The 16100-nt window shown below is 37.7% G+C and overlaps 1 protein-coding gene across 1 annotated transcript; it reads right to left on the reverse strand.

Annotated features, from left to right (window-relative positions):
* Positions 1–12011: 12011 nt before the first annotated feature.
* On the reverse strand, positions 12012–14706 carry LOC137957073 (xylan glycosyltransferase MUCI21-like). Its single transcript, XM_068804774.1, has 4 exons — positions 14561–14706; positions 14320–14445; positions 13618–14181; positions 12012–12879 (listed from the first exon to the last, which is right to left on the reverse strand). The coding sequence occupies exons 1-4, from the start codon at positions 14655–14657 to the stop codon at positions 12260–12262; spliced, it is 1407 nt and encodes a 468-aa protein (XP_068660875.1). The 5' UTR covers positions 14658–14706; the 3' UTR covers positions 12012–12259.
* Positions 14707–16100: the final 1394 nt, after the last annotated feature.

Raw genomic sequence — 16100 nt, forward strand, 5'->3', positions numbered from 1 at the left:
GTTATGTGAATAAGGTTGATGATTCCTACATCATTCTCCTGTTTTATGTCAATGACATGTTGATAGAAGGTGCTTGAAAACAGGAAATAGATAATTTGAAAAGGGAGTTGTCGAAGAAGTTTGAAATGAAGGATTTGGGTAGTGTAAAACAAATCCTTGGGATGAGGATTAGTAGAGATATCGATGTCTTGAAACTGTTACAAGAAGAATATGTGAAGAAGGTGTTGAACATATTCAATATAATGATGCAAAACCAGTGCATACTCCTTTGGCTAGTCACTTTAGGCTATCTAAGTAGCAGTCACCTTCTATAGAGCAGAAGAGAACCAACATGGCCAATGTGCCTTATGCTTCTGCTATTGACAGTCTCATGTATGCCATGGTTTGTACTAGATCAGACATAGCTCATGCAGTGGAAGTTGTGAGCAGATATATGAGTAATTCAAGAGGCGCTACGGACTCAACCTTATGTTTCAGAAAGTAAGACTTGGAGGTTATGTAGATGCTGAGATGGCTGGAGACATTGATGGAAGGAAGAGTACCACTAGATATGTATACACATTGGGTGGTACAACAATTAGTTAGGTCTCTAAGTTACAGAAGATAATTGCTCTTTCCACTACTGAGGCAGAATATGTTGCCGTGACCGAAGCCAATAAAGAGATCATATGGTTTCAGTCTTTCTGGGAAGAATTAGGACTCAAGCATGGGAAGAATGTGTTGTATTGTGATAGTTATAGAGTGCTATTCATTTAGCAAAGAATCCTATTTATCATGCTAGAACAAAGAACATATAGGTGTATTATCACTTCATTAGATCGGCTTTGGAGGATAGAGTCTTAGTTCTTGAGAAGATTTAAGGAAGTCAGAATCCGACTGATATATTGACAAAGATTGTTATGATCGAGAAACTGAAGTTGTGTTCAACTTCAGTTGGACTTTTCTCTGAGGATTGAGAAGTTGTTGCCGCAGAGGAGATTTTCATAATGGATTAGTCCCCAAGTAGGAGATTGTTAAGTTGTAGAGCCTAATTAACGCCCTACGCTGATTTGTCCTAATTTTCTATTTATAATTGAGAGGCATCGCTATTAGGGTTTCATCACCTTATACCAAGGAGCATCTCAAGTTTCAGCCCAAGAAGTTAGAGAGAAACACCTGTAAGTGTGCAATTTCTCTTGTAAAATATTTCATCTTCATAGTGGATTATTGCAGCGGCGGAAGATAGGACGCAGCCTCCCCTTGAGGCGAACCGATAGAAATCTTGTTGTGCTTTTTCGTGTTTGTTTTTTGTTGGAAGATAGGGCCCAAGCCCACACAACAAAGGAAGACCTACATATCCAAGTGTATTAGAAGATGGGCCCAAGCTCAAAAGACCAAGGAAGACCCATGCATCCACGAGATATAGAAGACGGGCTCAAGGCCCACATATTAAAGAGAAGGCCCATAGGCTCATATACAATGATGGCAGGTCATCTCATAGAGATGGCATTGATGTAATTAATTTAAAATTTTAGGGTTAAAACCCTAAACCCTAAACCCTATGTTCAGGAGTATTATTGTAATTCAGTAGTTTCATAAATTTATAAATAGAGCTTTAGGGGGAGGGTTAGAAAAATCAAGTCCATAACCTTTCTTCCTCATGTTTTCTCCCAATGGGTTTCTCTCCTTTTTTCTCCATGAGCTAAATTCATGGAGTCCTAAAAGTCAATATGGTATCAGAGCATTGATTTTTAGGATTCCGACTATGACTTTTTTTTTCAGGTTCATTCTCCTTACTTTTTTGTTTCCGTAGTTGCTAGAATTCGGTTTGATTTTGTTAGTTGTTTTTTTTCACTCTAGGTGGTCCATGATTTTTCTTTTTTCTCAGCATCGTTGAAGTATAGTTTGCATAATTCAACCCCATATTCCTCTGCCATCCTATTATTTAGTCTTCATGCCATTAGTAGCAGTCGACGGAATAAGTAGATGATGTTGTTCTTCTGACTGCTGTCCAAAGTTGCCATTAATCTCGTATCTCCTTGAGCACTGCCGCAAATATCATCCCAGATCCGAATTCCAAGAAAATCATGCTATATATCCTTACTCAGCTAAGAGACAAGCACGGAAGGTTTATGTATGCAGCGTTGCGGCTTTGTTGGATAGACACAGTTGCCGATTAGTACGTCGTCGGAGAAGACAACTCTAGTTCTGTTTTTGGTGGAGGACGAACTCTAAAACCCTAAACCCTAAACCCTACGTCTAGGAGTATTATTGTAATATAGTAGTTTCATAAATCTATAAATAGAGCTTCAGGGGGAGGATTAGAAAAATCAAGTCCATAACCCTTCTTCCTCCAGTTTTCTCCCAATGGGTTTCTCTCCCTTTTTTCTCCATGAGCTAAATTCATGGAGTCCTGAAAATCAATATGGTATCAGAGCATTGATTTTCAGGATTCCAACTATGGTTTTTTTTTTTCAGGTTCATTCTCCTTAGTTTTTTGTTTCCGTAATTGCTGGAATTCAGTTTGATTTTCTTATTGTTTTTTTTCCACTCTAGCTGGTCCATGATTTTTCTTTTTTTCTCAACGTCGTTGAAGTATAGTTTGCTTCGTTCAGCCCCATATTCCTCTGCCATCCTATTATTTAGTCTTCCCGCCATTAGTAACAGTCGGACAGAACAAGCAGATGTTGTTGTTCTTCTGACTGCTGTCCAAAGTTGCCATTAATCTCTTATCTCCTTGATCACTGCCGCAAATATCATCCCAGATCTGAATTCCAAGAAAAGCATGCTATATATCCTTACTCAGCCGAGAGACAAGCACATAAGGTTTATGTATGCAACATTGTTGCTTTGTTGGATAGGCACAGTTGTCGATTATTACGTCTCCCGTTCTGTTTCTGGTGGAGGACGAACTCTATTGTTTATCCAGTTGTCGACTCTATGATTTTCTGGTGCTAACTCTTTGTTTGGAAAACTTCTATGCTGGTTTTTGAGTTATTTGTCCGCATTACGGACAACGTTGATCGTTTGGAAGTAGGCATTACGACAGATTTGTTTCCGTTTTTTGGAGGTCAAAGACGACTTTTCTATGTTGATTGTATCTGCCGATCGACATTACCATACTAGTGAATATTTATTTATGCTGCTAGGTTAACCCCCTATCATCTAGCCCGGGACTCCGAGAAAATTCTACTGCATGATTTCTACGAGAGGACGATGATGCCGAATTATACAAGGTGTTGCCGTTTCTTGATGAACACGTTGATGATTTTTCGAATTTTTATCTTCCAAAGATCCTCTGTTTTTTCACTCTGTTCGGAAGCCAACCTCGCCGAAGATTTCTTATTCTTTGCTGGCCTTTCTAGCGCCAGATGGGTTACCGTTTTGGGAGGACGAAGATGGCAGCCAGGTTGTTTTTCTGTTTCTTCAGCGACGAACCATCACACCAACAATCTGGAAAGTAGCGAGCTTTGATTTTTCGCCACGGGAAAGAAGGCACTATTGCCTTAGGGGGGTTAGTCCCCCAAATGGATACATGAAGATCAAGTTCATGTCCAACATGAAGATCATGTCAGTCATGTACATGAAGATCATCTTCGCACTTGGTGTTAGTGTTGACGACTTCATGTGCACAGGAAAACAGTTTCCAGTGTTAGTGCCCCAACTTGAGAAAAACATAAAAAACAAGAGAATCTCTAAACCTTTATAGTACACTTAATTATAACATAATCTTTAAACCCAAAATTAGGTAAAACAACCATTATTACTACACGAATAAATTATTTAATGTATAATTAAATATATTAATATATTTATTAATTGAATTAGATATTTTATTATGCATTAATATGGTAATTACATGAGCCAATGAAATACGTACATGATTAATTACAAATAATAAATAAATAACGTTATAAATAACAAAAACGAAAGTAATACGTTGAGTTATTAATTTATTAATAACATATGATATACTTTAACCTAAAAATGCATAATTTAAGAGAAAAAATTGATCTAATCATAACTTTAACACACTATATATTTGTACATAATATATTTTATGTATTATTAATTAATAATATATTATCACAAAATTTAAAATCATTGGTTTAATTAACTATAGCAATCAGATAATTATGCCAAAATAATTTATCAAATATTTATTTTAACAATATTTTAATTATGACTATTAAATCACTATTTTAATATAGTAATTGTAAAATAAATATATTAAATAAAAAATATTTATTTTATAAATAAAAATTATAAATTAATGATTTTTATGAAGATAGTTTAATTTTTTCTAACTTAGGAAAATTTAAACCATCGTCGTCTTCGTCAGCGGCGAGCCAGCGGGCAACGGCGACAGTGACGGGGATGAGCTAGTAGGCAACGGCAACGGCCGGCAGGCAACGCCGATAGAGGCAGCACTCCGATGGTACGCCGAGAGGGAGAAGAGAGGGAGGCGGAGAAGCTCTGCAACAGATGCTTGACCTCCCGTGCTCTGCGACAGAGGTCGAGAGGGAGAGGAGAGGGGGGATGGCTGTTAAACCGAAGCCGAATGGGGAAATCGATGACGAATCGAAGTAGAAATTAAAAAAATCGAAACCCAAATGTCAAAATCGAGCAGGAGGTTCAGAGGGAGAGCGAGTCCGAGATGGAGAGAAGGACGTTGAAAGGACGTTCGCAGTGAGATGGATGCCGTAGAGACGAAGACCAGAGAGGGAGACCGAAGACGAGAGAGGGAGCAGAGAACGAGAGAGGGCTGCGGGAAAGAAATGGCAGAGAGGGTGTGCGGTAGAGAGAGACCCGAGAGACAGCCCCGCGCGTGAGTCATGTAGATGATTCTCAAAATCGGGCGGAAAGCACTTTCCACCGTTTACTCTTGGGACATGAACTCCTGAGTCATGGATGTTCATGTACATGACATGAATTTTGGTGCTCCCTAACGACCTCAGGACATGAACTGCGTAATGCGCATGAAGATCATGTCCTGAGTCATGTGCACTAACCCCCTCTTATTCAAGTTTCCTAAGGAAACTTGAATTAATTAGTGTTGGTTCAGCGTAGACCGCACCCGGACCAGCCCAACTTGGACCAAACCGAGTTCCCAACCGACGCAAGGGTACTGCTTCTGCACCAGCCATACCGAGTCAACTCGGACCAACTCGATCCGAGTCAATTTAGTTCGAGTCAACTCAAACATGGCCAACTTATTTTTCTGCCTCGATATATGTGTCCAAGTTTATACATATTTTGACACGACTCGGTAAATTTTTCTCTGGCTGGATTATTATTTTTGAAGAATTGACAAATTATTCCTTGGTCAGCATATTATTTCGTACAGATATGTGCATTGGATTATTTCATGGGTCATTTTACAAGGATTATTTTGGTTCGTGTTATATGGGACCAAACCCATTTGAGTTGTTGCTATTGTGTCTCTTTTGATGAGACATTATTATTGAAGAAGAGGTAGCCTCATACCATTATTTATTGTCCCCATAAAAAATATCAAAAATATTTATAGTTAGGAGTCCATGATAGAGGAACTTAATACTCCGTCAAAAATATAAAAAATATTTGTGGTTGGAAGTCCATGATGGAGGAACTTAATACTCTGTAAAAAGTATAAAAAATATTTGTGGTTGGAAGTCCATGATGGAGAAACTTAATACGCCGTAAAAAATATCAAAAATATTTGTGGTTGGGAGTCCATGACGGAGGAACTTAATACCCCATCAAAAATATTAAAAATATGTGCGGTTGGGAGTCCATTACGGAGGAATTTATTATTACATTTATATTACTTCCCCCTATTAATGTCATATATTACTCTACTACTTGAGAGTCATTGTCCTGTGGAGGGACACTGTGGTAAAGGTGGATACTTCAGAGCAATGCCGATAGACACACTACCTACAAAAGACGGAGTGTGCCCTACATTAAGCATGAGTTAAGATTGGAGTATGGAGCAATGTCTTAGCGGCTAAGAGTGATTTACTCTAACTAATATTATACTAGTTGGGCCTCATGAACGAGAGCACCAGTGTGAGGGGGAGTGTTGGAAGATGAAGGCATATTGGAAGATGTACCATTTTATATAAAAAAAAGATTTTATACATCATTTGTAGCAAGCTGGGAGTTCATCCTGTTCTCTTGGAAGATGAAGGCATATTGGAAGATGTACCATTTTATATAAAAAAATGATTTTATACATCATTTGTAGCAAGCTCGGAGTTCATCCTGTTCTCTCACCCCTAGCTTGAGGGGGAGTGTTGGAAGATAGGGCCGAAACCCACACGACCAAGGAAGACCCACATATTCAAGTGTATTAGAAGATGAGCCCAAGCCCATAAGACCAAGGAAGACCCATGCATCCAAGAGATATAGAAGACGGGCACAAGGCCCACAGATCAAAGAGAAGGCTCATAGGCTCACATACAATGATGGTATGATGGTAGATTAAGGGTCATCTCATAGAGATAGTATTGATGTAATTAAGTTAAAGTTCTAGGCTTATGTTTCTCTCCCTTTTTCTCCATGAGCAAAATTCATGGAGTGCTAAAAATCAACATTTTCCCTTCTTCCACGTTTATTATTATTGCTCTCGTTAGTTTGGAATTAGGGCATCTAATTCCTAACGCTAGTTAACAAAACGGTTTAATTTCACCATCACCTTCTCACCTTCTTCTTGTGTTTTCTAGGATCTAACAATGAAGTAGGTGATTGGTGGAGGCCATGAACAAGGGGCCTTTATGACTTAGAATTGCCTCCAGTAACTACGGTTTCCACTTCTCAGACAGAGAGAAGATTATGGCACAACCACTTAGAACATCCATTAGAAACATGGCTTCAACACTTATTTCCTTCTTCAAAAACTTTATCTATTTAAATTTTTTGGAAGATGGGCCCAAACTCACACGACCAAGGAAGGCCATATCCAAGTGTGTTGGAAGATGGGCCCAAGCCCATAAGATATGGATCCACCATGCTCACACAAGCTGGTGAGACCCACCATGATCACGTGAGGTGGCATGAGAAGTCTTACACAATAAGAAGTTTTACAGAGCCAAAATTATTATTTAAGCAGGTCTCTCAGAGGAGTTTCAATTTAAAGGAGTTTTAGTCATGTTAGTCTTCTATTTATAATGGGTTATTTAATTATGCTAAGATTTATATTTAAGTATTAGAGTTTGGGTGTAATTGGGACAAAGGTAATTTAATTGTAATGGGACTCTACAACCTTCCTCTATTATAAATAGAGGTTCATGTACTCTAATTAAAAAAAGTCAATGAAGTATTTCTCTTTTTCATAAATTCAGCATGATATCAGAGCAAGTTCTGTGAGTTGACTTGGTCAACCCACAAAAGTAATGTGATCTTTTCTAATTTATTATTTCTAGCAGTTTACGTTCGTATTTATTTTTTTCAATCCCTATACCCATTATTTGCTTTATGTTTTCACCTCTATAATGAGTTTTTCATATTGTATATTATATATTGACGAAAATATATTCGACTCTACTTTCTAACAATTTTTTTTTTTCACAATCGGAGTTTTTCTACAAATAGAAATCAATATTTGAAGCAGCAAAGGTCAGATTGCAAGAGAGGTTTGAGCAGCAGCAGAAAGCTTCAACTTTTAAGCCATTTTATGCTATCAAGAACGAGACTTTATATGGAGAATTATAAATCCAAAGATATATCTATAAGTCTATTTTATTACCTATTCAACCTATTCTCGATCTGAGTTTTTTATATGGAGATATTGATCTTGGAAGAGTCAATTGTTATGCTGGCACAAGGAGAAAGAATACTTAGTTCGGTTAGATTACAGTGACCGAAATCTATCAGATTATATTTCTCAATAGAAGTATATTTTATAAAGAGAAGTTATACTTGGATGAAAGATATTTAAGTCTATTTTCAGAAGGAGAAAGTTTCATATCAATCTGATCTTATATTTAAGGATATACTCGCATTGGAAGAATCAAAGGTCATATTGGTATCATGTTGCATTGAAAAATAAGAATTTAAGCTTATTTTTTTGCGTATTTTTTGAGTTGCTATTATTGATCAAATATATCAGGAAAATATCTCATTTACCTCTTTTTGGGTTAATATTTTTGCTTACTACATCTATGTTATTTGGTTCAAGATGGGAACACTGCCATTACCTCTCAGCTTGAGGGGGTGAAGTAGAAGAAGTACAAGAAAGAGGTATTTTATTCTATATGTTGTCATAAGTTTTATGTGACCAAAATATTCAAGAAAGAGGGAGAACAAAAGATGAAGCTTTTGCATCTACGAAGAAATTTTTGCAGCAAAGAAAATTGAAGATCAAGAATCCTAACTCGCAATAATAATTATGGTAATTATTGGTGATACTGACTCTAATCGATTCGATTCTATTTCTTTGGCTCGATTATTATTTTTTGCTATTTGCAACATTTTTCTTGATCATCATATTATTTGGTGCAGATACTTGTATCGGATTATTTCATGGGTCATTTTACAAGGATTTTTATTATTTTGGTTCGTGTTATATGGGTCTAGACCCATTTCATTTGCAACTATTGTGTTTCTTTGGATGAGACATTATTATTGAAGAGGTGGTGGCCTCAGCATCCTATCTTCCTGTTTACCCATTACCTATTGGTTATTTGACAACCTTACTCCTACCATCCTTTATTTGACTCTCACATACATATTTGGGCCAACCTTTTGCGTGTTGCTTCGGTAGGGAGTTGAAGTCCATCATGGTTGGGTGTTTTCAGTCCATTGAGACTTATATATATATATATATACCCGTGGATCTTTTATCGCCGTCTTATGAATGACAAGCATTTGTCACCAATTTCTACCTGTGAGAGTCGGTGCAGGGGTTGGGACACCGTGATGGAGGAGCTTATTATTACATATATGTTACCCCCCTTAATTGGTATTTATTACTCTTACCACTTAAGAGTCGTTGTCCTATGGAGGACATGGTGATGGAGGAGTTTTTACTACACTTCTGAGCACTACTTATAGACCCACTACTTGCGAAAGAATGGAGTGCTACTACATGAGCATGATAGGAGTGTTCCCTACATCCAGCATATGACTTGGAGTGATTTTATTCTCACTTACTGGAGTATGGAGTGATGTCATACGGCTTGGAGTGATTTTGCTCTCACTTATCTTATGCCAGTTGGGTCTCATGGAAGAGAGCACCAACATGAGGGGGAGTGTTGGAAGATATGGAGAACTGCCATTTTATACTAGAAGATCCTATACATCATTTGCAGCAAGTTGGGAGTTCATGATGTTCTTTCACCCCCAACTTGAGGGGGAGTGTTGGAAGATAGGCCCAAGCCCACACGATCAAAGAAGACCCACATATCCAAGTGTGTTGGAAGATGGGCCCAAGTCCATAAGATATGGATCCACCATGATCACTTGAGGTGGCATATGAAGTCTTACACAATAAGAAGTTTTATAGAGCTAGAATTATTATGGAAGTAGGTCTCACAAAGGAGTTTTAGTTTAAAGGAGTTTTAGTCATGTCAGACTTCTATTCATATTGGGTTATTTAATTATACTAGGACTTATCTTTAAGTGTTAGAGTTTGGGTGTAATTGGGACAAAGGTAGTTTAATTTTAATTGAACTCTACTACCTTCCTTTATTATAAATAGAGGTTCATGTACTCTGATTAAAAAAAGTCAATGGAGTATTTCTCTTTTCCATACATTCAACATAAATTGTGAAGTCTATTAGTTGAGCAAACACTAGAGGACAATAGATTCTCCTCAAGCTGAATTTTAAAGTGTTGTTCCATTTTCGTTAATTCATTCAGGTGTATAGGGACCCTTAAGTGTCTCAATACTTTTGTTGATGATTTCACTCGAGTCACATGGCTATTTCTGTTCAAAGAACAGACTGAATTTTTTTTCCATATTTGAGTCATTTCACACCATGGTCTCCACTCAGTTAAAAAAAAAATACAAGTGTTTTATTCAGATAATGCCAAAGAGTACCTATCTGGTGAATTTTAATCCTTTTATTAGCATAATGGCATTATCCATCAGATATCTTGATCCTACACACCTCTACAAAATGGTGTAACCAAAAGAAATAACTGAAATCTCCTCGAGGTAGCCCTTGACCTACTTTGCTCTATGAATGTGCCTACTTTTACTAGCTCCATGTCGTTCTTATAGCCTTCTTTGTTATTAATAGGCTAACATCTTCAATACTTAGCCATAAATCCCCATACTCATTGTTATTTCTGGATGAAGACCCCTTCTCTCTTCCTTTGAAGATCTTTGGTTCCTCATGCTTTGTTCATGTCACGTCCCCTCAGAAGAGTAAGTTTGACCTTAAGTTTCTTAAGTGTATTTTTTTGGGTTACTCTCATACTCAAAAAGGTTACTCTTGTACTTGGTTTTGTGGTTGAAGGGGAGTCGATATGCAGATTAGGGAAGTCTTTATATGGGCTTAAATAGTCTCTTCGGGGTTGCTTTGACAAATTTAGCCAAACAATGTTGCGGTTTGGATTCAGCCAGTGTTGAGTAGATTATTTTGTCTTTGTCAAGAATACCTTAAAGGGAAAAGTATTACTAATTTTTTATGTGGATGACATCGTCTGAACTGGTAGTGATGCATACAACATAAAAGAAGTCAAAGAGAAGATATGCAAAAAAAAATTAAAATGAAGGATCTTGGACTTCTAAAATATTTTTTTGGTATTGGGGTATACCAGTCAAAGCCTGAGATTGTATTATCTCAGAGGAAGTATGTTTTGGATATACTAGAGAACACAAGGATGATGGGGTATCGACCAATAGACACTCCCATGGAAGCCAATACAAAGCTATGTGCAAGCTCTATAGAAGATGTTGATATAGGTAAATATCAGAGGATTGTGGGAAAACTTATTTACCTCATAGTGACCAGACCAAATATATCATATGCAGTAAGTATGGTGAGTTAGTACATGCACAAACCACAACTTATCTATTGACAAGCCTTGGAGAGGATATTGAGATATTTAAAAGGTGTTCCGAGGAAGGGTTTCTCTATAAGAATCATAACCACTTCAGCAAAGAAGGTTTTTCAGATACAAATTGGGTTGGATCACCTAATGACAGAATGTCCACTTCAACGTATTGTACCTTAGTTGGAGGAAACCTGGTTACATGGAGAAGCAAAAAGCAGAATATTGTTATGAGGTGCAAAAGCAAAGTATAAACCTATGGCCACATAGTCAATGAGCTTTTATGGATAAGATCTTTTTTTACTGAATTGGGATTCTATAAAAGAGATTCCATAGAATTATATTACAACAATCAAACGAGAGGACAAAACACAATGAGGTAGATTGCCACTTTATACGAGAGATATTTCAGGCAAGTATCTTATCTTTGAGACATGTTTCATCATAAGGGTAGGTGGCAGACATTCTTACTAAATCAGTCACATTCAGGATTTTAACCACTATATGCGGCAAGTTGGGTGTTTTTAGAAAAAAATTTAAAATGATCACTATGCCCTTTATATTCCAAAATCCATCAACCATATGTAAATGCATGAATTAAGATAAACATTAGCACATAATTCATGATACCAAACCAAAACTCCTGAAAACAACTCTCCCCAGATGATTGCTCCTTTTTTCTTTTATTAAGCACTTCTCTACATTCTTCCCTTTTATATCCTTAATAATAAAAAAAAAAAGAGTATTGTGAGGAAAAGGGAGACATTACCAATCTCCTTTGGGTTATTCTATTGTATCATAATGTGCCTATTGTATACGTTTATATGTTTTAAATTTATTCAAATCAAGTCCTAATTGCATGATATGTGGTTCAATCAGGTTAACTAGTCTTGCTAAATTCATGTCAATCCAATGATACATAAAACAAGATTTTTCTATCATTTACATGGAGATTATACTAATAACTATAATGAACATATTCAATTATTAGGCAATTTTCTATTAGGCCACCAACGAAATGCTTTGAACATATCTTATCACACAATGGATTCAAAAGGATCCATGTGATGTAGATATGTGATTCAAAAGATGAACAAAAATACCAATGCTTGTAGAGTAACAAACCCTCCAAACATATCTTCCTCCATTAGAAGTGACCCCATCTTCTCTCTCTTCTGCAATTGTTAGATTTATATACATGTATTGCGACTTCAATCTTCTTTCTGCTTGTTTATACATCCAACCCAAGTACACAGTAGAGTGGTATTTCTCAGACATGGGAACGCCGTTGATATCTTTAATTTAACCCAAGTAAATAAGAGTAAGCTTTTGCAATTACTCTGCGGAATCTCTTGATATCTACTCTTACATTCTGCTTCTGAAGATAAATCCTCTTCGTCTCCGACCAACCCTTCTTGTTCACGCTGGTGGGATCTACAAGAACTGGGTGCGTCCGACCGTAGTCCCTTGAAAGAGAGCTCTCCTCGGCTGTTATATTGTAGTCCATGTACTCCAATCCGAGTTTCCTCGCTGGTTGGCCATAATACTCCTCCGCCGCCCAGCTCAGCCCCAGGGGGACGATCTGTATGAACACCGAGTTGGGCTTCATGAACAGAAAGTGAGTCAGGGCGGCTCCGTGGACGCCGAGCATCGCGTCGGCAGAGTTGAGGACGGCGAAGATGTCAGCCAGCGGGGTGTCTTTCCTCGGATTGAGGATGACGACTTCGAATCCGATGAGCCTGCAAGTCTTCTCAATCTCCCTCAAGTTCAACAACTGCCGCGACTTGTTTCTGATGAAGATTGCCAAAGTCGGCCTTCCATGAACACCCGTTGGCGCTTTCTTCAATTGATTGGAGCTCGATACTTGAAATCCATCAGCGATGAGTGCCCGGAAATCCTGTATCGTTTTACCATTTCCTGTTTGATCAGAAAAAAGTAGTACATTCTAAATTAGATGGTTATCCAAAATGCAGTGTATTAGCTTGTTTCTAACTTGTTTTATTTATGCTTTCTTTTTGTTTCTAAAAAACATATATCTGGTTTCTCTTCGTCTACGAAAGCTTCCTTTTAGATTTCGTATTTCATTCGTTTACTTTTAAGTCTCTGTTCTTCAATTTCTCTAACTCATGTGCTCCGCGTTTGCGTGTCCATGGAGCTCTCTTCTTCTTATAAACAGAAGATTCTAATGCCATCTTAATAGAAATTCTAAACAGGAATTAATTACTGAGGATTACCATCCAAGAAAACTTTGACGACTTTAGTTCCTTGAGAAGAAAGAAAACATTTGAGTTTGTTGTCTGGTCAGTTTTCTAATCAATTTACTTATAAGCTTTTGCACCAAGAAAACTTTGACGATTCCTTTAAAAGAAAGAAAACATTTGAGTTTGGTGTCTGGTCAATTTTCTAATCAATTTACTTATAAGCTTTTGCACCAAGAAGATCAAGCGAATCGTCTTTGCCTAGTCATCCTGAAATTTGTTTTCAAGACGCATCTTCTTATCAAGAAAAAGAAAGAAAAAAGAAGGAGATGAAGATATCCACAGAACGAAGCAGTAACATGTAAAACCATTTTCATGGCGGCGGAATTCAAACAGTAATGTTCGAAAGTCGGAATGCAGAAAAAAAGAAGGGTATATATGGAAGTGAAAGACTCACCAATGGAGGGATTTACTGCGAGTTCGCCGTGGATTTTCAGGCCGACGATCACTTCCGGGAAGCAACGAACGCGGGGGTCTCCGCTGAAATCCACCACCTGGTAGTTGGTGAGCTTCTTGACAACGCTCTCGTACTTGGTCAGCCACCAGTTATGGAACTCCACCACCACCACCACCACCTCTCCTTTGAACCTCTCGATCGTCAAGTACAGGGGCAACAGTCCATCGTTGAACTCATGGTACACGTTGCCAGTGTACCCTCCCGTTGATATGACCACCGCTGGTACTTGATGTTTCACGTCGCACTGCCGAGGTGAAAGGCTTCCGTTGATAGACCTTAACCGGAGCTCGTCGATGGTCTTCATGATCTCGACTTCCCACTTCCTTGTGTAAGGCCGAATCAGTTCCTCTCCCTTCATTTCACCACCGTTGTATAAGAGAATGGAAGACGACGGCGAATCCGTTCGTATGTCGCCCTTCATGTAACAGATGTCCGTTCTGTAGTGGGAGCGATCGCAACACAGGGTCCCCTTCTGGTATCTGTATCTTCTTTCCTCAACTATACCTGAAAAAAATACTTCCGGTTTCAGGCTTTCAACTTCAACTCTTGAAGATCAAAGGAGAACAAAAAAACTAAAAAAGCTTTTCTTATCTATCTCAACTCTCTGGCAGCCTGCAAGTATTCTCCCTTCTCTCCGCTCACCATTAATAAAAGACGAACAAGGGATGACGGAGGAATTCTGCTCTTCTTCGCGAGCTTCGAGAGGTACTGTCTCTGAAGCTTTGATGTGGGTCTTCAAAACGCTCGGTTGATCTCTTCCAATAAGTACTGCAGCGAAACGTATAATTAAGAGTAACGAAAATTCAGAAGCAGACCCAGGGCTTGTCGCAACCGGAGTAATGCAAATAAACGGTGCAACTCAACTCAGGGGAATAATGATTACCGATTCCGGGCGGCGTCACCCATGAAAACCTGAAAACCGAAGTGGCAGAGTAGAAGAGAAAGACGATGAGAGGACAGAAGCGAAGAAGAGAAACCATTCTTCGTAAGGAGCTGGACTTGATGTATATAAAGGGTACCTTGCTTTCACGTAACCGACTCATTTTGAGAGAAAGAGAGAGCAAGGAATGAAGGATTTGTTTCCCCTATTTATTCTCTTCTGGTTCAAGCAAAGGTTGACTCTCAATCAAAGCTACGTTTCAGCCACCATTTTGAACGAGTCACCTGTAACAAAAATGATGCCGTCAAGTGCCAAGTTAATCAAACAGCATTATTCCTCGCTGAAACTAAGATTCATTAAAAAGATTTTGTGTTGGCAACTCTAAACAGTTAAAGAATAATAGTGCTAAGAATGTACTAAGGCAGTTTCAGTGGATTGATTTAATCACTTCATTGACTTGCTTCAGTTAGATTATGCGGTTTTTCTTTTATTATTTGCCGTAATGCTTTCATCAGCAAAACGAAACATCCAACAGAACAAAGCTTTCAGATTAACAAAAACGAAATAGATGAGAGCCATCCACTTGACTGCTGAAGTGCTAAAACTAATCAATAATTATTGTTGTTTGTTGATACTTCACCTGGTTATGTCTTTATTTCGTGTAAAGAAGTAATCAGTTTTTTTTTTTTTTTATTAGCTGGCTTGATGCTGTGTGAGAAGTCATCGGATGAAGATATAAAAATGAGTAAAACCAGTTCTAATGGTGCAGGAAGAGTTTTCTTTTCATGACCAATGGGATGAGGGATTTGAGTGGGACATGAATTTTCATCTTCTTAGATCCCATTCCAATTTTCGAATAAGGCTTTGTTAGAATCTAATTTTGTAATAAGAGCATGATTTGTAAGCATGCAACTTCATGTAAAGGGAGAGAAAGGGGACTAGAGGGAAAATTTGGAAGACTTGGGCCCCAAGATTGAAAAAGGAAGGGAGATGCCTTTTAGGAAGAAAATTAGAACAAGTAAAAAAAATGTTTACCTAAGAGTTAGTTTTCTATCAGGAGCCCTAGTTTCCTATTTCATGTAATTTCTAAAATTAGATAGTCCTAGTCCTAATCAAATTATTATTCAAGTTATAGTTAAATTAGAAGTTTCTTATTCTTGAATGTAATTGAAAAGTTATTGTTGGAAGATATGACGTAATTAGGGTGTCATTGATGTAATTAGTTTGTATTTTTTGTCTCTTCTTCACTCTTACTAGGGTCAAGAGTAATATTGGTACTTTTATCATTTATAAATAGAGATTAAGGGGGAGGGTTTGGACTATGTCCATTACCATATTCTTCCCCCTCTTTTTTCTAAATTTGTTTTCCTCTTCTCCTAATACCTTCTCACCACAACTCTTCTTCTTTTTCTCACCCCTTAATCCTCTTCTAATGTGATTATACATCATAGAATCCTAAGTTTCAACATCGTATTAGAGAGGGGAAATATCTGAGATAGAAAAGGAGAAGAAGAAGGAGAAAGAGAAACAAGAAACATGAAGA

The sequence above is a fragment of the Aristolochia californica genome, unplaced genomic scaffold, assembly GCF_029961685.1.
Source record: "Aristolochia californica isolate CCGP_79_NKW_82.1479 unplaced genomic scaffold, dmAriCali1.0.hap1 SCAF_2, whole genome shotgun sequence".
In the NCBI taxonomy this organism is placed as follows: domain Eukaryota; kingdom Viridiplantae; phylum Streptophyta; class Magnoliopsida; order Piperales; family Aristolochiaceae; genus Aristolochia; species Aristolochia californica.

Coding starts and splice junctions, on each gene's coding strand:
- LOC137957073 (XM_068804774.1), bottom strand. CDS start 14,657: ATGGTTTCTCTTCTTCGCTTCTGTCCTCTCATCGTCTTTCTCTTCTAC. Junction 14,446..14,560: donor GGTGACGCCGCCCGGAATCG/GTAATCATTATT, acceptor GTTTCGCTGCAG/TACTTATTGGAAGAGATCAA. Junction 12,880..13,617: donor CGCAGTAAATCCCTCCATTG/GTGAGTCTTTCA, acceptor CTGATCAAACAG/GAAATGGTAAAACGATACAG.